The sequence below is a fragment of the Daphnia pulicaria genome, chromosome 5, assembly GCF_021234035.1.
Source record: "Daphnia pulicaria isolate SC F1-1A chromosome 5, SC_F0-13Bv2, whole genome shotgun sequence".
NCBI lineage: Eukaryota > Metazoa > Arthropoda > Branchiopoda > Diplostraca > Daphniidae > Daphnia > Daphnia pulicaria.
The window spans coordinates 6311492-6339102 of NC_060917.1; the positions used below are offsets into that span (position 1 = coordinate 6311492).

General features: G+C 43.8%; 3 protein-coding genes across 3 annotated transcripts; 1 reads left to right on the plus strand and 2 right to left on the minus strand.

Annotated features, from left to right (window-relative positions):
• Positions 1-11213: 11213 nt before the first annotated feature.
• Positions 11214-12186, minus strand: LOC124340730 (tau-tubulin kinase homolog Asator-like). The gene is made up of 4 exons (XM_046793337.1): positions 12028-12186; positions 11853-11951; positions 11641-11760; positions 11214-11576 (listed from the first exon to the last, which is right to left on the minus strand). The coding sequence occupies exons 1-4, from the start codon at positions 12184-12186 to the stop codon at positions 11214-11216; spliced, it is 741 nt and encodes a 246-aa protein (XP_046649293.1).
• Positions 12187-18846: 6660 nt separating this feature from the next.
• On the plus strand, positions 18847-20166 carry LOC124340534. The gene is made up of 2 exons (XM_046793122.1): positions 18847-18947; positions 19013-20166. Exon 2 carries the CDS (start codon positions 19101-19103, stop codon positions 20142-20144), a length of 1044 nt encoding a protein of 347 aa, XP_046649078.1. The 5' UTR covers positions 18847-18947; positions 19013-19100; the 3' UTR covers positions 20145-20166.
• Positions 20167-25188: 5022 nt separating this feature from the next.
• Positions 25189-27611, minus strand: LOC124340731 (probable serine/threonine-protein kinase fhkD). Its single transcript, XM_046793338.1, has 5 exons — positions 27365-27611; positions 26925-27284; positions 26652-26835; positions 26225-26473; positions 25189-25263 (listed from the first exon to the last, which is right to left on the minus strand). The coding sequence occupies exons 1-5, from the start codon at positions 27481-27483 to the stop codon at positions 25189-25191; spliced, it is 987 nt and encodes a 328-aa protein (XP_046649294.1). The 5' UTR covers positions 27484-27611.

Consider the following 27611-nt stretch of genomic DNA (forward strand, 5'->3'; position numbering starts at 1 on the left):
CTCCTGCTACCGCTGATGCAATTGTCGGCTACATGGATTTGTACGACTGGCTAATGGAAAAGAACTCGCACGTCGTTCTTCGTGTCGCTGCAGGTGTACCGCTGCCCGGGCGCCTTAAAGATATCCTTGTGGCTTCGCTGAGTAAAGTGAGCTCGATGTCTTGGCTTTTGTCGGATTACGTGAAACGGAGTAAGTAATCGTTGAGACCATGCCGGTTGCATGGTCGTTAATTGGGCAAACGTTTTCCTTTCACTAACGTCAACGGTCTGTCTTATAACTATTCGTTCTATAGGCTCTGAAGATGGTCGAAAGGCCGACTGCCTCATGGGAATTGCGGTTATGCGTATGCTGGTAATTGCATTCCCACCCTGGCTTGCAGCTACGTTGAAACCAAAGCAACGTAAGGTGGCCAGACGAAAAGCAGTTGGTGCTATCGAGGTCGTCGGGAAGACAACATCGGAAGAAGCGGTAGGTGGGAGGCTGTACTGCTGTACTGTGGGAGGCTCAGTGGCAGGCTCAGCCAAGAGCCCGCATGGTACGACAAGTTCGCAGGGATAATTCCAAGCCAATAACCCTGGCGTTTGCCCTGTCAAATGTGACAGGCAATCGAAGTCGTCCAAACCGAAATCTTCGTCTCTACAGCCCACGTCTATCGACGTATCACTTGACTTTACTACATCGCCGGCGAGGGTTTCCTGTAGTAATGTTGAAACGCTTCCTGAAACAAAGCTTGCTACTAGTGTTCCTTGCGATTCGGAACAGTCCCCTATGACGACAACAGCGACAAGAAATGGTTTGACGGCTGCACTATCTGGACTTGGGGCTGACTCTTTTATTGGGGCAACAAGTCGTTCAAGAATGAAAAGGAAATCCGCAGCGGCAGATAGGTTGGCCCCAAAACGGATCAAACGCGTGCCCGCATCCGAGGAGCTGATTTCCTCGCACTCCCGCTCTTCGCCAAACATCACGCCGTCTCTTGTGACATTGGAGCTTTTGCCAAGTGCGTCTGGGGAAAATTTGGTGCACAATGTCCAGATGACGAGTCATCAAACGTTGGCGATAGTTTCAAAAGTAGTAGGTGAAGTGACTCATAGAAATGTTGCTTTGCCATCGATTGACAACTGGAAACTCACAGATTTGCTCTGCGCGACTCCGGAATCACGTTTGGCAAGCGAGAACGGTAAAGTGGACGTTTCAAAGACCTTGTCACATCGCAGCTTGCCGCCACCACTACTATCCAGGAAGGATAGACCCTCAACCCCGAGGAATCGAACCGCTTCAGCGTCGTCCAAAGTCAAGACGGTTCGAAATGAAACCTTCAAGACCAACAGTGAATGAGCAACCGCCTCGGAAATGTCTAAACCTTACGGCAGTGAGGTTAGCGCGGCCATTTCGACTCATATTGTGGTGCTATCGAGCTCGTTACGAAGACAATATCGGAAAAGGCAGTGGTCACTGTAGAAGCCTCAGCCTACTTCAAACTTGAGAACAACGTCACTCGCGTTAATGTGGGGCGACTGTGGGGGTTGAGTGATGCCGTGGTCTGGTTCCAGGTTAACTACTTGTCGTGCTTTCACTCCAAAAAGATGCGCGTTTTCCCAGCATTAATAAGGGGTCGTTTAAGGAATTAATTTTAGTGAACTTGTCACTATTTACCAAGTGTACTTTAAAGAATAGGAAGGGACTTTTTGGGAGAATACGGAAAACCAATATGAAGGGAAAAGCTCGGGAAAAATTATATTATGTGTAAAAGACCACATAATTAAACGTAAAGGTTTTTAGAGGGTTAACTGTCGTTTTGTGCATTACGATTCTTTTTTCTTTTGCTTGTTGATGGAACATCCGATTCTGTTTCAGTTCATTGTCTTCCTCCCTTGCTGGCCAAATGCTCTTCGTGGGCATTTCGGATTTTGAACGTAAGTGATTTCCAGGAGTAGAGTCATTCGTTGAGACTTCCAGCAAGATCTTGAACAATAACTATTCCTTTACATTTCTTTAACCGGTTTGGTTTGTTCGGAGTTGAAACGTTGGCCGTGCACTGGGAAATATCACTAACATTATTCTTTTGTTGACTGTATCTCCTTCCACTTTCGTCAATTGTGATCGAAGAAATTTGTTCTTCAGGTGGCCCACCTTTTCTTTTAAGGAAGTGTTTGTCTTCAATTGTACACGTTACTTCTTTGGGGGGCCGAGTACTTCCGGCTGCTGCAGGATCGGCGGTGAAAGTATCAGCAGTCGGTTGGTCATTAGACATTCTACCTTCATAACTGCTGATTGTTTCGTTCATGTAGGGGACATGAATTTGCGGGTGTTTTGTTGCACTAAGTGTAAGATGATTACACCCACCACTGGTCGCCGCGAAGGTGAAGGTTGCTGTATCTCCGGTTGGGCTCACTGTAACTGCATCATTTTCGCTTGTGATTGAAGAAGCCCAGTAGTCCAACATAACAAACAATAATAACTGTAGTTGTCTGTATTACACATTGTCATGATGCATCGTCGTCGACATGAAAGGCGGCCCGGCCTGCCGCACAGTTCGAGAGTCTTGCAACACAGTTACTCGCGGTACTGCCGGGCGACTTTGGGGAATGAGTGACGGCGAGATCTGATGGCAGGCTAATTACTTGACGTGTTTTCACTCCAAGGGACGCGAGTTTTCCTGGTCGGCCTATTCCTCTACCCAACGGCATTGCAAGGTTACTGCAAGCTTGGAGAAGAGTTTGCACCATAGAAGGTACGCTTAGTTTTACTTGACTTTTCCATCACCGGCATTCTGCTTGACTATCGATATTTTTCAGACTTTCGGCCAAAACCACCAGTTCGACTACTTCTGCGTTTCCTTTTTTTTTTGTTTGTCACTCTGCCGATGAGGGGTACCACCACAGCACCTGCACCAAACGTTATTTGGTTCTGCACTCATCAATTCATTAGCGAGCGTGTAAGGCCCGTAAACATTGGTAGGTAGGTGTGAATAGACCTTAAAGTTGGTTGATCTAATCGATTTTCCCGCTACTTTTTCCAGGCATTCGCGGGCATAATGCAGTAATGCTATTTGAGGTGGACTTGGGCGTTGATGGATTTCGAAGCGTACGTGAATGAGACTGTTGATGGCCACCCACTTAACTATTGGGGGGGGGGGGGGGGTTGCTATGGTTTCTGAATATTCGAAAAATCTAAAAAAAACGCAATTCAAGTTGAATCGATTCGAATCAAATGCAATTCGAGTGGGTTCGCTAGTTTCATGTATTTGTATTATTGAATTATTGTCATACCATCCAACAGTTTATCCCGACCACTCCGATTGTTAATGTCAAACATATAATCAAACATAGTTAGCGCAGACTCGTACCAACGGGGCTGAATGGCAATTCTTGGCGGAGAATGTGTCTCACGTCGCTTCGGAAACGAAGACTGTGCTTGGCACTGGTTGCCGCAGCTTGGGTAGACGATAAAATGATAGTGGATCAAGAAATCTTTGTTAGATGGTGATTTATGTATTTGTATTTTTGGATTATTCTCATACCATCTAATCCTACTGTTAATCCTGACTACACCCTCTCTTAATGTCAAAAATAAAATAAAACACAGCCACAAGAGAAATTCACTTTGATATTTTTTATTAAACGTTCATTAATAAATCTGTAAGATTTTCTTAGTTACATAACTTCTAACACACACAACACACTACTATTTGCAATTAGGAAAAAATTGAAAACAAAGACGATAACACTTTGTTTAAAGTTGCTTCTTTTGTTACCATCTTCTTTTGATGAGATGCTTGTGTGAATTCATAGGAAATTACATAATGTTGGTTTACGGTAATGCAGATTAATAAAATATTTTACCACTCATTCGCAGTTATTGAAACTTTCTATTACTTGCATCACGAGCTTGTATGAGTGTTTATTGGAACCTGCATGGGTATCGTAAAATCGAAAATGAAATTAACAAAGATATTTCAGAAAAGTAAATCTGTTTATCAGAAAAATTTGTAAGCCTAAAAAATGTACTGTGAACCCAACGACGGATGCGTGCAAATGAATTAGGGTTGGACGAAATGTTTTACAACATTACACATTACTATTATATTAAACATTACATTTTGTTGCAGAGTACAGACGTGTGTTGTCATTTTTGCTTTTTTCTTGTGCACATGTGTTTTCAGCTCTGTTTTGCCAGCGTCAGATTTGTGGAGAGTGTTTATGTGCGTCTAAAATTCGTTTGGTTGCCATGTTGAAACAATGTCGTTTCAGTAGAAATTGGGTTTTTAAAATACCTCTGCTATAGTATTGTGGCTAACATTGCGGCCAGGGTAGTTCTCAGTCGAATCCCTCATCTTTTTCCCTTAGAGAAAATCACATCATTTCGCCACGCCACGCTACGTACCTCGGCCGGTCAATGGATAAATAGCATGGAAAAGCAAAAGGGCAGACATAGAATCATGCGCATAGTTACCAAATAGAAAAATTTATGGGATAGAGAACGGACAATTATTTACTCCCGAGAGAACGACCGTGTTTGCTATTACCTATGTGTGTCACAAACTGTATAGTTTTGGCTCGGTTTGAAGCTTTCAAAAACTAGCTTAAGCGTCTTGCGCCTTTCAGATCCTTTGCGGTTGGCTTTGACGTGGGTGGCAGTGGTCGGCGAAGTTTATCCGTCAACTCATCATTTCCTTCTCCATAAATTTCTGAAACGTTTAGTCTTCATTGGTTACCAGGGGCGTATCAAGTAAGTTATCCGAGCAGTCGCGATTCCATAAGCATACACAGGAAAATCCCTCTACCGGGAATCAGTTCGAACTAAATTTTCCGTCTATGCTTATGGAATCGCGATTGCTCGGATAACTTCCTAGATACGCCCCTGGTTGTGCCTTCTGGCTACCCCGCGCTTCAATCTTGCTCCCCACCCTTTGTGAGTCATTCCTATGTCTCCCCTCTTCTATGTTAGAAACTGGTGGCGCTGCTAGCTGGAACATTCAAGACTTCGAAGCAGTGTGGCTTGGACTCTGGTAGAGTAAAGACGCTCTAGGCCTCTAGCGGTCCGCGGTTTTTTTTAATTTTTGCTTACTTTGCCTGGTCGACACGAGACTCGCATTACAATTTACCAATTTGCACGTGACGCTCCCCTGAATAGGCGTCTTTTTTTTATAATTTCGTTGCCATACGTTGTTCCACGTGTGTTGGGTAAGTTATTTTGTCTCATGAACATGTTTCGTTATTGTTCCCCTTTCGTCTGGTTTCAAAAACTCTGAAATTTGATGTGTGACACGTGTTATGTGCTGGGCGAATTACTAGACAAGATTGCTTGTGTGTGTGTGGCTGCAATGGTGGAGTTGGAAAATTGGTCGTTGTTGCTAGGTGTATGTCGATTTGGCTTGGTTTTCAACTCCTTCCCCCTCTTGCAGGCCCTTTGTTGCACTGCTTAGCTTCTCTCCCCTTCCCCTCTATCATGGGTCTGACGAAACTCAACCATGATGGCGTCCGTGCTGGAAGATTGTTGACCAATTATTTTCCCCGTACCTCTCATCATTGCCCTACTCGTTTTCCATTGTTCTGCATCAAGTCGTGATTTGATGTTAATTTTTTTTTCTTTGTAACCAGTACCTGGCTGCTTTTCGATGAGGGTTATAAGTCTCACCACGTGGTTCACGACTCTTTGAGTAATTGGGATTCTTCTTGCAACTCACTGCTCAACCCTTCGCCGGTCAACGTAAGACAGATGGCTTCAACGCTTGATGACTGTGGGGTGCCTGGCCGTGTCCGGCCAGTGCGCCAATCTTCTACCAACGTTGATCCTCCCTTGAACGGTAAATGCTTTATATAGCTCTCTTGCTTGCTCTATCTTCTGGTACATTTCCCTAATTGGTTATTTCTAGACCTAACCCTATTCCATTCAACTTCGGGATAGGGTTGTTGTGGTGGAACAGTAGACTATGGCAAAATGGTAAAATCGGGAAATTCGTTAGAGATAGAGATCGAGTAAGATAGAGTGAGAGTGGACAATTCATTACGCTATGGACAGCTCGGCCAACTTGTGGCTCGCTGCAACACGACGTGCGCGTTATCTCGGTCGCTGTTGGTGAGCGGCCGGCCGCCTTCTCTCTCTCTCCCTTTTTTTTCTCGCCTTATTTCGTTTTCTATATTTTGTTATTCTAATTGTATACCCCAATTCAATTCACTTGCGGGGGAAAAGGTTACTGGGTGGAATAGTTAAACCATGGCCAAATCGGGAAACTGTATATGGAGAGAGAGAGAGAGAGAGTGGACGAATTATTAACATCCGGAAGCATGGTTAAGTTTTGTCACTCCTCTGTGTGCCACATGCCGCTTAGTTTGTTCCCCATATTGAATTTGTTGAAGATGAGTTTTAGTGTGTTGTGTTTTTTGGATTCATTGAGGACGGTCGGGAATTGAACGTCAGTAATTAACGAGTTACAAATTTGTTGGTCATCGTTAATTGCTCTATTCTTTTTCTATTTTTGATATGTTTGGTTTCTATCCCAAAGGTATTCTATGTTTCATGTTTTACAGTATTTTTTCTTACGTTTATAGTTTATCAGGCTCTGTGGCAGAGACTGTAGACTCTAAGTGTAGCTTCTAAGTGTAGCTTCTAAGTGTAGCTTCTAAGTGTAGCTTCTAAGTGTAGCTTCTAAGTGTAGCTTCTAAGTGTAGCTTCTAAGTGTAGCTTCTAAGTGTAGCTTCTAAGTGTAGCTTCTAAGTGTAGCTTCTAAGTGTAGATTCGCTGCGGCTAAGGGTGAAGTAATAAGTAACATTTCAAAATTTTGTTTATTTACGGCAGCTGTATTTTGGTTTCCAAGTTTTTTTTATGTTCAGTCTCTGTGACAGAGGTTTTAGTTGCTAAGGTTTATTTTTAAGTAGCTAATCTTGGCGGTGGAGACGCTCTAGTGTCTACTTTATTTTAACATTACATTCTTTTTAGTACCGCAATTCTTCATACTGTTTTGAGCTGCTAAAACGTTAGTAGCTTTACAAGCCGAGAAGGTTGTATGTTTTTTTAGCTGCACAACGTTCTTCGATTGATTGTGATTTTGGCACGTTGTAATACGTTAAATTGTTGGTTACAGTAATTTTTCTAATTTTAATTTGATTTGTTCTTCCGCCATTACATGTGTACATATATATATATTCATGTTGTTTTCTCTTAAATCAATGGTTATATGGGTTAGGTAGTATAGAGTCTTTTCCGGTAATGTCGAATCCGGATGCGGGTGCGGCCCATGCAGACTATAATTGTACGTCTAGACACACAATTAAATGTCGAAAAAGAACGTCGAAAATAGATGCTGCAGTAGCCGCCGTTTCGGGTGAGAAATTTTCATTTTAAACCATATGTGTATGTTGACTTGATTTTTCTTACGGTATATAATTGCTTTTGTTTTCAACGGGTTTTGTCTGCCGCTTCTATGGTTTTGCCCGATCCGGTTTCTGCTGAAGTAGATAATGGCCCCTAACCTTCGGTTATTCTGTCATCTACCGTACTCAATGTGTAACTAGCCGGGGCTCGAAAACAATGTCTTAAAACAATGGATGGTGGCAACGCATGGGTTGAGATATCCTCTGCTGTTGTCGGTGTGCTTGATGACTGGCCGCGTCGCGGTATTTTGGCGGATGACAGCGCTTTTTCTATTTTAACAACGAACAGATCTCGTATGTTTGTTTATATGGTAACGCTCTAGTTTAAGTTTATGTTGATGAATTTTTTTATTAGTTTTTCTCTTTGAATAAAAAGATGTTTATCGCCCATTAACTAGGCACTGCGAATATCGAAAGGTATCATTGACTCCAAGTCATCCACATTGAAATTTATCGCTTCGAAGTCCAAGACTGATGCTGAATCTCTTAAATGTGTTTCAGCGTCAGCGTGGGCTCGCCCGAGCGAACACAAAACGTTTCTAGAAACAACGCCCATTACCACTATTCCCTGCACCTCGGGGCAGGCTCCTGTTAAGACAACAGCGACGAGGTATGCTTTTGCCGCATTATCCTGACCAGAAAATGATTATGGCGCACTGCTAATCGTTGGGAAGTTGACAACTGGTGAACGAGTTTAACGACAGAGCCACTCTCGTGTATGCGGTGCGATTATTGGGGATGAGTGATGGTATGGTTTGGTGGCAGGCTGACTACCTGACGTGCTTACACACCAAAGAGGCGTGATTTTTCCTCATCATCTCATTCCACTATTCATTAGGGTATAATTCTTCTTCCACCTCGTTGCTCGACCCTTGGCCGTCCATCATAAGACAAATGGCTGTAACGCACGATGAGTCTGGGGCGCCTGGCTGTGCCCGGTCAGTGCGCCAATCTTGTACCAACGATGATTCTACTGTTAACGGTAAATGCTTTATATTGCTCTCTTTCTTGCTCTAACTTCCTGTATATTCCCCTAATTGGTTATATTAATACGTAATCCTATTCCATTCCAGTAGGGGAAAGGGCTTCTTGGGTGGAGTAGTAGACGATGGAAAAATCGGAAAACATATTGGAAAGAGAGAGGGAGAAAGAGTGGACAATTCCTTAACCTCCGCAAGCATGGCCAACTTGTATCATTCCTACGAGTGGCACATACCGTTTACTTTGTTGCGTCATACCGAATGTTTTGAAGATGAGTTTTAGCGCGTTGTGCAGTTCGGATCCATTGAAATCTGCCACGATCTGGATATCCAGCCAGGATAGACCTTCGGTCTCGAGGAATATAACCGCTTCATCGTTCCAAAGTTAAGACGGTTCTAAAATACCTTTCGAGCCCAACATTGAAGAAGATATCTCCCCGGAAATGTCGAAACCTTACGGTATTTAGGACAACAGGTCACACGGTTGGTGCCATCAAGCTCGTTAAGAGGACAACATTGGAAAAAGTCGTGGCCATTGTTGTAGCCTCAGCCTACTTCAAACTTGACAACAAAGTCACTCGCGTTAGTGCGGGGAGACTGTTGGGGTTGAGTGATGGTGTGGTCCGATGGTAGGTCAGGTACGTGTCGTGCTTTCACTCCAAAAAGTTGCGAGTTCTCTTCCTCATCCCATACTACTACCCAACGGCAGTGTAAGGTTGCACCAAGCTTGCAGTAGAGTGCGGTGCTACATTAAGAGGTACGCTTTAGTTTTCCCTGACGTTTAAATCACTGGCATTCTGCTTGACAATCGGTTTTTTCTAGACTTCCTGCCATAACCACCAACTCGACTATCCGGTGGTTGATTAGTTGGGACAAATGACTTAAATTGGGATGGATGACGTCCTGTTGACGAGTCATCCAACGCCGGTGATAGCTTCAGAAGTCTGGAAAGTTACCTTATTCACGTTGAAGTTTATTTTACCTTCGTTAATCTTTACGCCCGTCAATTTGATTTTCCCGCTGATGTGAAAGTCATCTGGTGGCAAACTTGAAGTAGTCATCCTTCAGATACAGTATTCATACATTAGAATTAGGTGGCAATAACGTTATTCAAGTCTTAAGTGAATCAAGTGCAGTCCTGACGATTTCTTTTGCATTTTAATCTAGTGACATTCCAAATCGTTCGACACATGTGCAGTGGACTGTCGACATTTTCGGCTCGCATGTCAATGGTTTTTGTTGCACTCGGACATGGCGTGGCGTTTGTCAAAGTGTCCCGAAGACAACCCAAAAAGAAAAATTTGAAGCCATTATGAATTCAAAACCACCCATTGGACTACCCCCTAGTGGGCGTTTCGGTGAAAAGTGTTTCGCGTAGTGCAGCAGTATCTATGATACATATGTCTTTGTACAACATCTAGTTTCTCTTTTAAATTTGGAGAACAGTGCCGCCGTCATCTGCGCCCATGTCCAGATGAGTTTCTGCATTTACTAGAGCCTCTTTGGTGGTGGCAATTTCGTTGATTTGCTGAAGACCCCAAAACAACATATTCGACTACCCAGTGGGCGTTTCGGTGAAAAGTCGGTATTGCAGCAGCGGTACCAGAGAAAAGTGTATTTTCGAAATTACACCTGCAACAGTTCAAATCTCTGCTACACAGCAACCGTTTCCTTCATCACTTGGCCTAGTGCCGAAAGTATGTTATCAGGAACCCGTCCAATAAGTCGTGCTCGCCACTCGCCACGGGGGTGGTTGTGTGCGTCTTCCAAAACTAACATTTCGATTCATGGTGCTGGCTGGGAAATAATTAAGGGTCTCAACTGTTCATCTCCGATGGGTAAGTCTTCTATTTTCTAGGTGTTGGAAGAGGTGTTTTCTCCAGAGGCGTAATTTCAATGTTCGCGGCGTTGGTTGCAGTTTGGTGGCTGGGTGTGATGTTCATGGATTTTTAATCCTTATCTGGACGAATTTGACAAGTGTCTACGATATGATTGGTGAGTGGCTTGAAGTTGTGTAATGCGTTGTTAAATGTCGATAAACGTTCATTGCTTTACTTCATTATATGTGGCGGATTGGTTCGTCATCATCTCTTTGTCTGTCCTTGTAATATATTTTAAATTTTCTAGTCTCCATCCCGTGATTGTTCCAGGTTGCCTGTTTGTTACTTATATCTGTTTTTGAGTCTTACAGTCTTTGTGGCTGGGGTCTGCATTACCAAGTAATGTCGACATTACGTTCGGGTTTTTTGGGCGACTTGGAGCACATCAATCGTGTAAAGAATGATACATCATCTCTCATCCTTTCCGGCCCAGATTCATCATGTTGATACCTCGTAATGTAAATATAAAGTGTACATCTAGATTTAAATAATCTTTGTAACTTGCATTGTTGTTTCAGTTTGATGGAGATTTCTTTCGCAATCTTGCATTGTGGCCCTGTCGGGAAGCATGTGGAAGCTGCCAACCAGATCTAGAGTCCTACAATAATGTCACTCGCATTACGGCGGGGCGACTTGGGGGGATGCGTGAAGATGTGTTGTGGTGGTAAGCGAACTCCGCCATTGAATTTTTCGTGCCACATGACCAGTATTGTATGAAAGCCAATTCTTTCACAAATTATTTCGCTTTCCCTCGATCATCGATATGAATTTTGATAAAGGCTTACAGCTGAATTTGGCCAGGTTTCACTGTAAGTTTCAGTGCTATATGTTTCCAGCAAGTTTCGAGTGGAGCCAACACATTTCTCGCTCCAGTTCAGCTCGTCGTTTTCAGATCATTGTCGGTACCGCTCGAATCTATCCAACGCGATATTTTTATTCTCGACTTGTTTTCTGGTGCCCTCGCACCTGTTGTTTTTCTAGGAATCGCTATGATATATGTAGCTTTCGCTAGGTGCACGTCGATAGAATGGGTTTGCATGGCGTGCTTTCACTCCAAGGTTGCACGAGTTTCCCTGTTCAACCAATTTCTCTACCCAACGGCATTGCAGGGTTAATCCAATGTTGAAGAAGGGATTGCAACATAATGAGGTACGCTTCAGTTTGTCCTGACATTTGGTGACATTGGCGATGATACGCTGCTGGGGCTTGGATGGCACGGCAGCCGAAGAAGAAGACGTGGTCACCGACTGTGGCGCCTCCGCAAGCTTTTCCCAATCGTAAGGATCGCAATCTCGGACGCCGCGCCGCTTCATGCAGCGTTCCAACACTCCGGCAAGCATCTAAACATCCCAAAATACACCATCAAGACAAGTGAAAAGGCACGTTTTTTTGGCATACTTTTAACAAATAATCTGGCTTATCGACGTACTGCAACGACTGAATGTGTTCCAGGAAACTCCTGAAATCTGACGGCAAATGCTTCAAGAGCAACCGATGATCATAGCGCTCCTTCATTAATCCCACCTGGAAGTCAATCAAGAAAATAAAGTATGTGGATCATTTTGGATTGAACGTTCAAAAATTCAAGCAACTTTTTTGGGTGATTTGATTTATACCTGCTCTTTATCTTTGATTTTTCTCCACGGAAGTTGTCCGTTAACAAACTCGACCAGCATATAAAAGAGAGACCACAAGTCATCGTGTCGGCCCATTTCCTGTTGGGCGAAATTGATTTGTCAGTTAATCAATAAATATCGATTCAATTCATCAAATGTAATATAATGGAATTACTTTGTTTTTATGGGCGTTGATCGCGGCGTAACGAACGGTGCCTCGGAAACCTGCAGCTGATCGGGCCGGTCTGACATCTCCCGACGCCGTCGTGTACTGGCGAGCCAGACCAAAATCCAGCATGAAAAGCCGTCGGCCCGTGTGCTGCACACGGCCCATAGCGAAGTTGGACTAAAAACCAAATTGGAAATGTAGAAAGACCAATACGTCAGTCCAATATGGTTCACATTACATTTGAAATTGACAATCGATTATGTTTACAGGTTTGATATCGCGATGGAGGAAGCCGACTTCATGGATACTCGCGTTCTGTTTTACAATTGCTGTCTTTTAGACTTCAGGCCAAAAGCACCAGTTCGACTATTCGGTGGGCGTTTTGGTGGGCAGCTTTTCGCGTATTGCAGCAGTAGTAGGGCGACCAATCACATGTTTCCACAAGTGTTAACCATATTTGGTTAACGACGCCGATTGTTGTTCTCTGAGGGATGTATACAAATTTGAATGTAGTCGAGAAGAGCGGTAGTAGTTATCGTGTTGTTAGTATGCTGATATTTAATTTGGTTAACAATGTACAGTAGGAGATGTTTTTTTACTAATCCTTTGTTTCCGGTTTTTTCCCCACATTCCTTCGTCACGCTATGCTATGCCGCCACGTAACGCAGCGTTACGTGGATTGTTGTGGAGCATTTGGCAAGTCGCCAACCAGTGAGCGAGTTTTACAACAAAGTCACTCGCTTTATTGCGGGGCGACTTTTGGGGATGAGTGATAATGTGGTGTGGTGGCAGGCTGAGTACTTGGAGTACCTGGCATGTTTGCACTCCAAGGATGCGCGATTTTTCCTGCTCATCCCACTTCACTAGCAAACTGCAGTGTAAATTTGAACCGAGATTGCTGATATGTGTGCTGCTATAGTAAGAGGTACGTGTCACGTTTCAATTAGTTTTTGACCACATATGTTTTGTTTAACAAATTCTGTTTCTAGAATTATGGGCGAAACCACTAATTTGACTACCGAATTCCGATGTTATTGAAGATGAGCTCCAGTGTGTTGTGCCTGCCACATCCTGAAACCATTGACCCAGTTCCGCATAACCTCAATCATTTCTTCCTTTGTAAGATTTTGATAGGGATGACCACGTCGTTTTGTTTGTGTGTATTTGCTAGACACAGTTGCTGTAAACAAATTCATGGAGGCGAACCTGTTATCGGAGATACCTTCATGGCTATAGATCGTAAAGAAGAGTTGTATCTTCAGCCGTGTTTTCCTTTTTCTTTTTGAAACGTGATTGTGTACGGTGTATGTTGTTGACTGTAGCACATACGGGCAGCAGCATGGTTCTCAAATTGGTACAGAAATTCGTCTTGTGTTACATAGACGTTGTTTCCATTTTGAATGGAAATATCATCAACTTTACTCCAATGGAACCCCCTCTGTTTATCCAGCCACAAGTCTTGCGTGGTCATGCCGCAGGTCCTACGCATCAACAACATACCCTTCCGGTTTTTTCCCCACATTTCTTCGTCACGCTATGCTATGCCGCCACGTAACGCACCGTTACGTGGATTGTTGTGGAGCATTTGTTAAGTCGCCAACCAGTGATCGAGTTTTACAACAAAGTCACTCGCTTTATTGCGGGGCGACTTTTGGGGATGAGTGATAATGTGGTGTGGTGGCAGGCTGAGTACTTGGAGTACCTGGCATGCTTGCACTCCAAGGATGCGCGATTTTTCCTGCTCATCCCACTTCACTAGCAAACTGCAGTGTAAATTTGAACCCAGCTTGCCGATATGTGTGCTGCTATAGTAAAAGGTACGTGTCACGTTTCAATTAGTTTTTGTCCACATATGTTTTGTTTAACAAATTCTGTTTTTAGAATTATGGGCGAAACCACTAATTTGACTACTGAATTCCGATGTTATTGAAGATGAGCTCCAGTGTGTTGTGCCTGCCACACCCTGAAACCATTGACCCAGTTCCGCATAACCTCAGTCATTTCTTCCTTCGATAGTTTTTTACAGGGATGACCACGTCGTTTTGTTTGTGTGTATCTGCTAGACACAGTTACTGTAAACAAATTCATGGAGGCGAAACTGTTATCGGAGATATCTTCATGGCTATAGATCGTAAAGAAGAGTTGTATCTTCAGCCGTGTTTTCCTTTTTCTTTTTGAAACGTGACTGTGTACGGTGTATGTTGTTGACTGTAGCACATACGGGCAGCAGCATGGTACGCAAATTGGTACAGAAATTCGTCTTGTGTTAAATAGACGTTGTTTCCATTTTGAATGGAAATATCATCAACTTTACTCCAATGGAACCCCCTCTGTTTATCCAGCCACAAGTCTTGCGTGGTCATGCCGCAGGTCCTACGCATCAACAACATACCCATCCACTGTATCAGGCAGCAAGTCGACGAATATGTTGTCACTTTCCCTGGTGCCTATCACATGGTAGTCAATGCGGGACAAAACACAGCCGAGGCCATCAACTTTGTCATGCCGCAATGGAAGCGGTATATCCCACAATAAGAGTGTATGTGTCGAGTCAACGGCGAACCGCAAGCATGGGTGCGTGCAGCGTTTCATTCGCATTTTGTTCCTTCTCCCGACTGTGAGCCAATTGTTGACAAACAAGTATGCGGCAACGTGGGCGTAGACTGTGCTCGAGCGACGAGTAGTGGTAAGTCATGTTAGGACTTTGCGCCCAAACCATAGTTTGCATAACGTATTTTGTTTGGCTCGTCAGGTGACGGTTGCGACGTATTGGCAGGCGGCAATGCTACTCGTGATGGGCCTCGCGGCGTTTCGGCGATGGTTGCCATTGCCACACCCAAAACTGATTCCTCACAGTCCGTTGACACACTCACTTCGGTGGGGGTTGTTGTGGTCGATGATGGGCCTCAGGATTCGGTGAACCATGTCGGTAGTGAGCCTACTTGGCTGTCGCCGTCTGACATTCAACTACTAGAAGCTGGGAATCCGTTTAACGCCAAGTACTATTCCGTTAATGCTTTGGACAGCAGTCAAATTCTTTAATCTCATTTTGTCACCGCCTCTTTTCTAACGCCCCCTCTTTATTCTAGAAGCGCGTTGTTTACGGTGACGTTACCACTCTTTGTCAAGGTGTTATTGGGATCTTAATAGGCAACCCGATTACGAAAGCGAAAAGCGGCAACATTGCTTTGCTTGCAGACATTTTGAGAGGTAGCAAAACCAAAGCAACCAAGGATAGTGATATTGAACTGAAAATCAATATATTGTAGTAGCGAGAGATGAAGACATTTGTTGTTGTTTATTCCTGGATTGTTGCGGGGATACTTGGTAAACAGGGCATTACGGCTGAACACTACCATTCGAACTTGACGTATCCAGAGTAAAATCGAGCGTACCCCAACTGGATGCAATTTTGATGATGATGATAATGACCAACTTTGGTTTGTATTGCAACCGGCTTTTTTTGAACCAGCGTCGTCAGCGTCTTAATATTATGTTATGTTTTCAAGGTCATGTGCGCTACTTTATCTTTTGGTATGGGCATCGATAAACCAGGTATGATGTAATAGTGTTGAAATGTTGATGCTCTTGTTCGTTGACGTTTCAGTTGGGTTTGATTGGTCACAGACGTCCGATTCGTGATGCATCTAGCGATGCCAAAGTCGATGGTGGAAGGATACTACCGAGAGTGCGGTTGGGCTGGACGGGACGGCAAACGTTGCCCATTGCTTCAGGTACTACAGATATTACGATAGCCATCACATTCGAGTCGTGGTTGGAGGTATAAAAATTTTTCAATAGCTATGTTTAAAGTTTGTATTTAATTAGCAAACAGGATTGTTTTACGTTGTTCAGAAGGCGAAACTACTGTTTCAAGAATTTTCTGGAAAAGGAAGGTCTAAAAGGAATGATGACGTATTGCGAGAATACGTTGTCCTGTCGAATGTACTTGATTTTACAATATTTCGGAGAGAGTTGCGATGAAATGCTTGCGAGCGGAGAGCTGTTTGCGACAACTGCCGCCAAAGCGTAAATTGTTGTTTTTCCTTCCTTTGCTCGCTGAATCTTTGCAATGTTGTATAACTGTTAATTTTTGTTTGTGTTCGTCACCCTTGCTTCGCTTGTAGACATTCTGAAAAGTAGTAAATCCGAAGCAACCAAGGATAGCGGTATTGAACTGCAATGTAATTTGATGTAATAGTGATAGATGAAGACATTGAATTGTTATTATTTCTTCACGTTTGTTTCCCTGTCACGTCTATGGGTTACTACAGAAATGGTTGCAACCCGAAGCTGGTTCCTTTGTGCGATTCATGATTTTGCGAAACTATCTGACAGATGAACTTGTGTTTACGTTACTGGGTCGTGTCAGCGCCCATCAATTTTCTTTAATGAGGAATTTTAAGATATGGAAATAGAATAACGACTTATTCTTCTGTTATACAATGATTTGATCATACCATTTCGAAGGGTGAGCATTGAGACATCGCTATGGCCGTTCATTCGCCCACCGTAAACAAATACTTTTGTAGGATTAAACCGGTTAAAACTCGATTTGGATAGAGTACCTTCATCGTCAATGAGTAGCGCTTGCGCTATTTTTGGATTGATTCTGGTCAACAAATTGAAAAAACGAAATGATTTGATTTCGTTTAGTTCATTGGCACGCAAACTCCTGTCACCACTGCGGAAGACGCCTTTGATGAATGAGAAGACGGATTCCTGCCATCGTTAATCTCTTTCTTCGTCTTCGTCGTTTGGCAAAACTGTCTGGCGCTTTACAGGATCTCTGTGGATTAGAGCGTTAAGCTATGCAAAATTGAAACTGTGATTGGTCAAAACTAAATATAAAAGATAAATTTGTAGTTAAGGAACTGCCGCGTAACTTCACTATATAATAACAAGGGCTTCAATGAATCCATTTAAAAATTAACCAATGATTTACCTTATTTCTGTTTACTTAGTAACTCTATAAAACTATTGGTAGAAACGTTTGCTTTTCCGAGTAGAATTACATAAATTTTGAAAACAGGAATTCGATTTACAATTAGTATAAGGAAGCAGTTATAGTAATTCGATAAATGAAACAAACAGATCAACCTATCGACATTACCTAATGAATATCTCAATTTTGATTAGAAGCCGACCTTTACTGCAAGCTCGCACAGAAAACCATTATCTTTTGGGTAAGGTTCCCTAAACCATGTAGGACAATGACAGGAGAAACAACGGAATAGGTAACAGACCGAAATCTTACATCATGCCCATGCCTGGCTGGAACTCAACCGCTTTGCGGCGCTGTGCGATGGTAGGGCAGTTTTGCAGAGCAGTGGACACTGGGTATAGGGGAAAAAAGTTTCAAATAGGCGTTTGGTGAAAATAAATTAATTCCTTCATCAAAGTAATTCACTTAAGCTATGTTGAAAATTCAATAACATTTTGCTACAGTAGCTAACTTTCGCTAATGTTGTAAACACAAAAATAAAACTGCCGCACTACCGCAGCGCGCTGCCAAGCGGTGCGGTTCTAGCCAGACTTCAGCCGACTTCAGCATGATGACTATCTCTTGGTACGTCGTTGTTTCTCAGGACTGTCTTTCACTTCACGCCTACACCACGATGTACCAGGTACATCGTGCCTAAACTAAGAAACAAACGTAAACGAAGGCTACCTTCGTGAGGGTCACCATTGCAGGGAGCTAACAATGCCATTCGAGTATGATGTGCAAACGTTAAATGTCATCACTGAAGCTAAAAATTCAAGGTTACTGTCCTGCGACGCAGTTGTAGCCAGTGCGTCGTTATGTCTGATTTGTCCGTTTTTGCTGGATTTTCGAAGTGCTTGCATGACTTCTGCAGGACGTAAGATTTTGCAGGATTTTCGAATTTTTCGTCGGATTTCTGGGAATTTTGTGGTATTTTTGGAATTTTTGGTGATAATTTTATTAATCAATTGAATTTTGCAGTAAACCACAATTGAAACCACTGTGGCGCTGTTGTCTGGTTCTCTGAGCCTGAGTCGCTCTGAGCCTGACTCCGAGTTTCTGATTTGTGGTCTTGTGTTGAGTAATTCATCATTTCTCTCCCTGATTCTCTCCTCTAGGCTCTAGTCCTCTCGGTTGACTGTTTGAATTTGAGACTTGTTTGAACGACTAACGAGCCAGTACCACCGTAAACTAATGTTAGCGTTGGAAAACCCGACATTTTAATTAAAAACTTTCATCACCGTCTCCCGTCGTTAGCTTTTAACTGTCGGTCAACAGTATCAAAATAATGTTTTGCCTGTCTGACAAGAAAAAAACTTCGAATATACTAGGATAAAAAGGAAATTATGTCGGATCGTGTCAAATTTATGCGGTTTTTTTGGGGGGGGATTTTTGGATTTTGCAGAAAATCGTGCAAGATAAAGTGCAGGATATTTTTAAAAAAAAAATGTTCGGGACTTTTTAGTCAACCCTGCACGACTTTGGTATATTAGAAGTGGCAGCACTGGTTGTAGCTGTTGTGGAGCACCGCATAAGTTTCAGCCATTTTCTGTCTACAGTCCGGTGGGCAAGCTACGATACTCGACAACGTGTCCCACCGCAGTCATTTCACTACATTACCGGCATACATTTGATCGTGAGTGTTTAAGTGTCTTTTATTAGGGTGGTGGCGGTCAAAGAAAGTTTATCGTAAACTGCTAACAATAACAAGTAGTAAACTATTTTTGGTTCGTGAACACGTGTCGCGAGGTATGGAAATTCCCCTCTTACTATGTCCTTTTTTTTTACATTGCCAAACGAGTTGGAAATCATTTTTGTTTTATTCTGTTTTAGTTGCTTCTCAGATTATTCCAGTTAGGTTTGCCCACGGGTGACGTTACCTCGTTTTCACTTTTCTGCCAGCCGGCGTTGGTGGGCTCATGTGGTCGTCGCACTGACACTGGTATGTATTAACCTAGATGCCTGCTGTTACGAGCTCGAAAATCACCCGCTGCTTTTTAATGTCAGACATCTAGGCACCTTGTAGGTTCAACAAATACTTGGTGTTTCACGCAGGGATTTGTTGCCTCACTAGTCTTCAAGCCTTCCGTTGGCCATGTCGCAAGTACTTTCCGAGGCCGAAACGGTGGCCAACTCTTTCTCTTCAGAACATTCCAACTCGTCGTTGGCGTCTGTGGCGGTGGACACCAAAGCGCCTACCGTGACGGAGATGACGTTCGGACTGTATCGCGTCCACTGGGACTTGACGTCCCCACCGGTGGCAAGGATTGTTACCTTCGAGAAAGCCTTCGCAATTAAACACCTTCCGTTGCAGCAAACTTCAACCTATGTCATGACTTTCCGTCGGTCTTACAGCGCCCTTGGCTACTTACACTCGTGTCAAATGATTTGCTGTCCCCCAGCGGGCCACGACGCCGCTACTCCCATCTGCCTCCCTCGATGTGTGAACTTGGACTACGGCGACGGGAAACAGTTGGATGTGCCGCCCACAAACGAGACCTGCACCGAATGGGGAATGACTTTCAGCGCTGCCAATACTACAAGTTCCCTCGACGTCTATCTTAAGTTCCACGTTTTTCCCTTCGTTGAGTTGTATCGGTTTATGATGAACCAAGAGTTTTGCGACGTCACTTTTAAGTTTGCTTGTGGCGGCATCTACAAGGCCCACACGGCCGTTTTGTGTGTCGACAATGCTTATTTTCAGGGGATGTTCCGCAGCGGCCTCATGGAGACGAAGACGGGCATCGTCACGATATCTGACACTCCCCGTGATCTGTTTGTGGACATGGTGCACTATTGGTACACGGGCATCTTACCGCAACACTACTGCTCGGCCGCCGCATTCGAGTCTGTGCGCTCCATGTGCGAGTTGGCCAACCGCTACCAACACGTGCAACTGAAGCGCGACTGCGAACGACTCATTATCGGCAGACTGAGCGTGTTAAATGCCATGTCTCTCTACGTCTGGGCGAAAACGTACAACCTGCCGAGTCTGCGGCAGGCGGCGATGGCGTTCATGTGCTCTCATTGGGTGGAAATGACGGACATGCCGGATATGGTCCAATTTGCTCGCGAAAACACTGAAAGGTTTCTCAAGCTGAATGCGGAAATTATTCGCCACATGTCCGGCGGTGAGTGACTCGCTTTCGTTTTCCCACTGTAACGTCACTTTGATTACGTTGGTATGTCGGTTGCATATGGCCTCTCTAATGACCCAGACAATTATGCCTTCACCACGCTTAGCCCTCGCTCGACGTTTTTTCCTTTCGTTTGTTCTTTAGTTTGATAACAAAATCTTATTTTCCGTTTTTTTATTTCAAATGACAAGTAAGAGTAGAGTGGCTCTCTCACGTTAATACACACCTCCATTGAAAAACATCTGACTCGCGTAATTGGCGTTTCACTGCTGGTTGTCTTGGGTGAGTGGCCCACACAAGGGTTTGCTTTATGCAGTTTGTTTTGCCGCAACCATTAATCGCCGGGTGTCTTACAAAACGATGTTTTGCGTAGCGAAGTTTGTGATAGCGGCCCGCACACATGTTGACTGTCTAATTACCTGTGTCTTCTATCACGCGCCCTGTACACGTGTCAAGTCTTCCTTTTTTTTTCTGGGAACACAATATTGCCTGTTTCCCAGTGCTCTAACCATGGCCTACTCTATGGTTAAGGCCTGTAGACTTGTATCCACTGCCATGAAGGCGAGAGGCGTGGCCAAATTCCCTAGCCCTGTCCCTGTGAGAGCCAATCAGGCGAAAAATGGAGGTTACAACTTCGCCATCTGGTGTTTTAAGATGTAAATTTCGTTGTAAACTAAATAACAAATTGTTAGATGCCACGAAATGCGTTTTTCCTACTAAGTTCAACAGCAGATGTTGAGGAAAACGACTAAATAGGATAAAAAGGACATGTGCATAATTCCAGCAAAATTTTTCGAATAAATTATTCCGTGAAACACAACCTTTGTTATAAACTGCAAATTAAAAAGATACCTCCCAACCGAGAATTGAACGCCGCGCCGTGGTGTGGTAGCTGACATTGCTATCCATACGGCTACCACTGCTATGAAACACTCGAAGAAAAATTTATTATATCTAGCTACCTAACCATTCTAACGAGATAGCAGTATTGAACGACAGATGGCGAAGTTGTAGCCTCCATTTTTCGTCTGATTGGCTCTTGCCCGGGGAAAGGATAGGGAATTTGGCAGATCCTCTCGCCTTCATGGGGCAGGATTCAAGTTTACAGGCCTTAACCATTAAGTAGGCCATGGCTCTAACACTTCTCTCTCCCACTTTTCTATAGTCTCTGTCACTCTGGTGTTAGATAACGGAATCTTTAAAGGAGATACATGATAAAAGTCCAGCGGTTTCTCTTCTTGACCGCTAGACCATCTAACATTGAAAGCAACACCGGTCGTCGCCCAAAAAGTAGTATCTACCAAAACAGATTCACCATCACGAACATGTTGTTGTCTGCGGTGAACGAATTACAACGTAATGGAGTAACAAGGTTAGTATTTCCAATAAGGTTTACATGTTTTACATGACTCTTGTGCCATCTAAAAGTTACATGTAGTAGTATACGTTATTTTAACAAATTCGGTGTCTCTTGGGTTTTTCCATATCATCCTCTATGAATTTTTAATTATTTTCCTTTTCAGGACAGGATGCATATCTGCACAACAAAAAATGCCACTGCGTGTCGGCCTTCGAGATTTTATTGTTGTGAGGGTCGTTCGTATTTAAAAAATTACTATTCACTGATGATTCTATAGACTTGAAAAAGATTCTTTTACTATATACCTCCGATTGTCCAAAATGAAATAAATCCAAATCATCTATTGATTTTTCCATAATACTAATAGCGATAATAACACCGGCTATTCGATTTCGACTAAATGATTCGTAGGTACTGCGAAACTAGCAGGCGTAATTGTCCTGTTTCTTTTTTGTGATGTAATATCCTGCATTGCCAGATCACGAAATAGTCCGTATCACACTCTGTCAATGAAACTCCTCCCACAATTTTGCTCCTCCCATTTCACACATATAAATATTCTTGTAAAATCAACCAAATCAGATGTTGAGATAAAATCTATCACATTATTTGAAGAATTTGATGGGGAATCGGAAGGAATTCACGCAACAACAAACAAACTTGGAATATGAGTCGCAGCTTTAAAAAACGTTTTTTCCCGCCCCTTTTGCACCTTCAACAATTCGTAACTAATTAACAACTTGACTTATCGTTATAAACTTTTGCGCGTTAGTTGGACAAACGTCTAAGGAATCGAATAAAGTTAACGCCAAGGGCTCACGTCAATTCATGCGAGCCACACCTGTGCCACAGTTTGTAAACTGTTATTCAGCCAATCACAGAGCGCCATTGATTCCCTTGGGTTTAAATAATAGTTTTTGGCCCTGTGTTCCTCCTCGCCCATTTATGCCGCTAAAAGGCTTAAAAGCCTTCTAGATTTTCAATCAAGTTGAAAATCTCTCAGGGATAACTTTCATGTGTTTTTCTTGGCTTTTTCTCTATGAATGCAGCGTTTCCATGAGCCACCATTGGTTGGCAACGTCGCACCGTTTCGGACGCGGCAACCTTGCGTGTCTTCCTCAAGCCATACTGCCACAGCCTCAGACTCATTTCCTCTCAGACAGATGACGGAGCATTCTTCCTTCTTTAACTGCACTTCACCTAACCTGTGACACGTGCGTAACCTCATTTACAATTATACATTTATACCCCTTTCCCACCGTGCACCATTCGTTGGTGGTTTCTTTTTTTGTCGTGTTCCTTTCTTTGCTTATGTTGGAATTTTTTTTTTTACTTTTTTTTTCTTTTTTTTTGTTTGTCACAAACTATTAGTTGGATTCGGTGCCCAGGACCCAACAACATATTGGAAAATGTACATGGACGAGGAAGACTTATATGCGACCTCCAACTCTTTGTCTTCGTCTTTTTCACATTCTACCTCGTTTTCGTCCTCGTCATGGTCGTCGTCTTCGTCATCGCAAACCAAGAGACCCACGGTGAAGGAGCTGTCGTGCGGCTTGTATCGTGTTCACTGGGAGTTTTCGTCGTCAACCACAGAAGACGGCAGCTATACGAGTCCATTCACAATTGATTGCTTTCCAATTACCTTGTACAATTCGACAACGTTTGAGGTGTCTTTGAGCCGCCACAGGATCACGTTTGGATTCCGAAACACGATTTTCTTGACTTGTAATGCGGCGTCAACCAGCGGCAGCGCCATCCCTAATTGGCTTCCGCTTGAAGTGTGCTTGGAGGGTGGCGACGAACATTTGATGCGTGTTCCACCGTCATCAAAGACGGCCTGCAGTTGGGGTATATCTTTTTGGGAAACCAAAATCAAGACTTCCATTGTTCTCCACCTTCAATTCAATGTCAATCAGATTGTGTTTCCCAGTCATTTATATCGCCTTCTCGTCTCCCAAGAATTATGTGACCTGACCTTTACTTTTTCTTGCGGCCGCATCTACAAGGCTCACAGGAATGTTTTGTGTTATGGCAACGAATATTTTCAAACCCTGTTTCGTAGTGGCGTCAAAGAGTCGGCCGAAAGCTTGATCATTGATGACTTCCCTTATCAGCTATTTGTCGATGGAATAACGTATTTGTACACCGGCGTCATTCCCGAAAGCTATTGCTCCGTCGGTGGTTTCGAGTCCCTTTTTCAAATGCACGTGTTGGCCCAACGTTACTCCTTTTCTAATTTGGGCTCCTACTGCTTGGGTCGTCTCGTTTCCCAATTCGGTTTCGACAACGTGCTGTCTCTCTATATCCGTTCAAAAGATTTGGGACTTCACTCGCTAGAAACTGCGGCCTTGGCGTATATCTCCAGATATGCTTCACTAATTTGGCGTTTGCCTTCGACAACTGCATATGTACGCGAGAATCCTGCAGTCTTCTTGAAAGTGTCTTCCGACATTTGTCAGTATATTAAGAGTCAAGTAACACATAAATGCAGGTCGGTCTAGTTGCTCAATTGCTTGTAATTTTTTCCAGAGATTCATTTTTCATTTGAGTTTTTTAATGTGTTGGCCAGTATTCCATTGTTGCAACGTGAATGACTTTTTTTGGGTTCTGCTTTCTGTTGGTTACTTTGCATTGCTCTTGTTTCTCTGTCGTCCATGAAGATTGATGGGTCAGTAATCCCGTTGAATACATTTGCTTTTGAATCATGGATCTCGACCTGGCAATTTTTGAACTGTGTCGTAGTATTAACTTGCCTTGTGGTTGTCGAGTTTCTTGTTTGTTCGCCACAATTCCTAAGTAAATAACGCCAGAAGTGACTAGCAATTTGCAATCAAATATTGCGCAATTGATAGTAATGGAACGTAAATGTGTTCCAAAAATCGAAAATATATTGTTAACATTCGGAAAGCAATCGTGGTGTTAATAAATTGTGTTGTTGACATTTAAGACATAAGACTTATGGGGAGCGACAAATAAACGCTAGCTCTGAACTGTCAATTATTTTTTTCATATTCCACTGTAATACTACAAAACATTCGAAATTGAAATAGCACTTGACTGTGCTTGGAAAACAGTTGGTTGGTACCTGATCGACCTGAACTGGGTGCTTTGAACAGTGAACCACGCTATCAAGTTAAATGGAATTGTATTCAAGCCAACTGTACCTACCAGAGACTGCATTGAACGCTGTTTTTGTCTGACAGTGCTGATGGACGTTTCGACTATTTTGCGTAGTTGTGTTGTTAGTGCAACCTGATGACCTGTAAGTATGATTTGGGAGTGAAAGGCGATTCAGCTTCAGCTGGGCTTTACAAATATTTGCTTAACAAAAATGGTCAACTGAGGCGACCCGAGTATTTCTTCAGTCGAAATGTATTGCAACTGTTACGACACAAGAAACGAGACACTTGGTGCAAGAATGTTTTTTCTTCAAAATACATTGAACTAATAATCTGTTAGTGTGTTTTTAGCGTGACCCCGTCGCCGACAATGGAGTCGCTCGAAAAACCAACGCTATTGCACTTATTGGAGTATGAATTCGCCTAGTGGTGGTGGGTTCTTTAGCGGTACAATTCATGTAGCGTAATTTGGGAATAATATGACATGTCTTCTGTATTGTGTAGCATGTGCCCACTTCACAGCAGTAAACCAGGTGAGACTCTAACAATGCAAACAAAAACAAACTACAGCAAGCCACAGCGACATTGGTGGCAACCTTGTTGCGGTTGGTGTCTCAGCCGTAAAGCTTGTTTGAGAGTCTGGAAAGAAACGTGGTTAACGTTATTTAAAAGAAAGAATAAAGTCGGACCAACAAATAGATAGGTGTGATCTAGTAACTAGCACACAGACACACAAACCCAGTCAAACACGCAGGCACAGTCACACAACATTCAAAAAAAAAATAAGGGGAAAAATAATTGTAAATGGAAACATCGACGACTTCTTCTGACGGTTCAGAAAATGGGAGAGTCTCTAAAGACGATCGAGCGGAGATTGGCCATAGTGTCCTCATCGAGCAGCCACGGGCACCTAGCCACTGTTTCAATGTCGGGGCGTCGCCCAACGTCAATCGCCACCATGTTGTCAATCAGAGTGCGTGCCTCGTCGCTGACGGACGCGACGCCTGGCCCGTCCAGCACGCTGCCTCCTACCAAACGACAGCGGGGCAGAGCCCAAAAAAAACAAAAAAAAAAAAAAAACAAAAATCACACACAGTCAGACGAAAAGAGAAAAAGAAAATTAAAAATCTTCCGCCACCCGCAGTGGGGCTGCCCAGAGAGTTGGCAGGCAATGACCGACAATACGCACGTTGGGTGGACGTCGAGCGGCCAGTGTAGTCCGCGCGGGAGCACGACGGATGTCTCCCCAGGAGCATGTAATGCAAGATGACGCCCAAGCTCCACACGTCGGCTGTCGCCGTGTACGGCTCGACGTCGTCGTCGTCCATTTGGCGTCTCACCTCCGGAGCAATATACAAGCTGGTTCCGCAGTAAGTCTTCAACGTCGAGGGGCACAACAGGCGTTTCGAGAGTCCGAAATCGGCAATCTACCACCCGAAAAATCCCGGCCATTGCAGCGAAGCGCACCGCATCGCACCAGGCCACGCCAAATAATGCCAACCGGTAAGCAAGTCCCATAACAAAGAAACAAACAAACAAACAAAAGAAAAAATATTGATAATTCGCCAGAGAGACAGACGGGCGTTGACGTAGACCTCACCTTGACTCTGGCAAACTCGTCGGCATTCACCAGCAAAATATTGGCGGGGCTGAGGTCGCGGTGGACAATCGGCGGTGAGCGGCCGTGACAGTACTTGATGGCCGAGACCAGCTGAACGAAAATGAACCGAGACACGGGCTCCGACAAATGACCGACGTCATGCAATCTCTGCTGCAAGTCACCGCCGTTAGCCAATTCCAAGGCGAGAAATATCCTGCTTGTATTGACGTCAAACGAAGAGTCCACCATCTGACAACAACAAAAAAGTTGCAATGCAAACATTTGAGAGCGCTAAGCAACGTATACAGGCAGCATTGGTAACGTGCAAAGGAGTCACAACTGTCCTTTCTCTCCCAAAAAAAAAAAAAAAAAAAAACTATGAGTCTGCAAAAACAAGTAACGCAATCGGACACAGCAGAAAACAAACTTTGACTATGCAAGGATGCTCGGTTGTCGACAGAATGGAAATTTCATTTCCCAGCGCCTTAACAGCACGTGTGTTCACCGCCACACTGGAATATGGTGCCCTCCGATTGCTGCGCGGAACAATCTTGATTGCAACAATGGTGTTGTTGCTTTTCACGATGCCTCTGCAAACTTCGCTGTAAGCCCTAAAGCATTGCATGACAAAGTCCAAAACGTAGAAGTAGATTAACAACCTTCGTCGGGAAATATCAGCGTTTACTCCAAAGACACTTACCCACTAGCTACGATGTTCATGATGAGGTACTTGTTGCTGAGGTCCAGGTGATATCCCAAATAGCGGTAGTGGTTATCGTAAAAAGTAAAACTTGCTTCGCTGTCGGCGGAACAGAGGGCGACGACGTCGCCGTGATCGATGGGCAGTGTGCGCAGGTAATCGACTCGCTCGCCGTTGACAAACGTCCCATTTGGAGAGTTGTTAATCAGCAGTGTTTGCATATGTTCGGACGCGCTCTGCAGTGTGCAATGGTGGCGGCTGATCCGTTGGAAGAACGAGTTGGCGACGAGTGTCGGCGGGACAGGCACGGTGCAAAGGAGACCACGCCCAATGGTGGCCACGTGTTCCCGCTCGGTCGACCTGGTAGGAAAAAGTTAGGGAAAAGCACGGTGCGTGAGTACAAGCCAAACATGTTAGGTAATCGCCGACGAGACACTTACCAAAGGGGAATGGCGACCGTTGCATTAGGCTCGTTCCACACCAGCCAGCCCCAAGGAGTGCTGCTGTTGCCATAAGACGACGTGGATAACTCGGGATTGCTCACCGTAGATGTCGACATGGCCGAACTCCAAAACAGGGAAAGTAACGTAATGCTAAGCGGCCGGTGAGGTTAAAATATGAAAATGTCTTTTCCACACTATGAATTTTACGGTGCTATTTGGGGGCAATGTGGTGGCTGTTCGACCA

What these genes read in the sequence shown, in the direction of transcription:
- LOC124340730 (XM_046793337.1), bottom strand. Translation starts at nt 12,186, where the DNA reads ATGGGCCGTGTGCAGCACACGGGCCGACGGCTTTTCATGCTGGATTTT. An exon ending in TCAACGCCCATAAAAACAAA is followed by an intron (nt 11,952 to 12,027) that starts GTAATTCCATTA and finishes TTCGCCCAACAG; the next exon opens with GAAATGGGCCGACACGATGA. An exon ending in TCGATAAGCCAGATTATTTG is followed by an intron (nt 11,577 to 11,640) that starts TTAAAAGTATGC and finishes TGGGATGTTTAG; the next exon opens with ATGCTTGCCGGAGTGTTGGA.
- LOC124340534 (XM_046793122.1), top strand. Translation starts at nt 19,101, where the DNA reads ATGTCGCAAGTACTTTCCGAGGCCGAAACGGTGGCCAACTCTTTCTCT.
- LOC124340731 (XM_046793338.1), bottom strand. Translation starts at nt 27,483, where the DNA reads ATGTCGACATCTACGGTGAGCAATCCCGAGTTATCCACGTCGTCTTAT. An exon ending in AGCATCCTTGCATAGTCAAA is followed by an intron (nt 26,474 to 26,651) that starts GTTTGTTTTCTG and finishes TGTTGTTGTCAG; the next exon opens with ATGGTGGACTCTTCGTTTGA. An exon ending in ACGAGTTTGCCAGAGTCAAG is followed by an intron (nt 25,264 to 26,224) that starts GTGAGGTCTACG and finishes GTTTCTTTCCAG; the next exon opens with ACTCTCAAACAAGCTTTACG.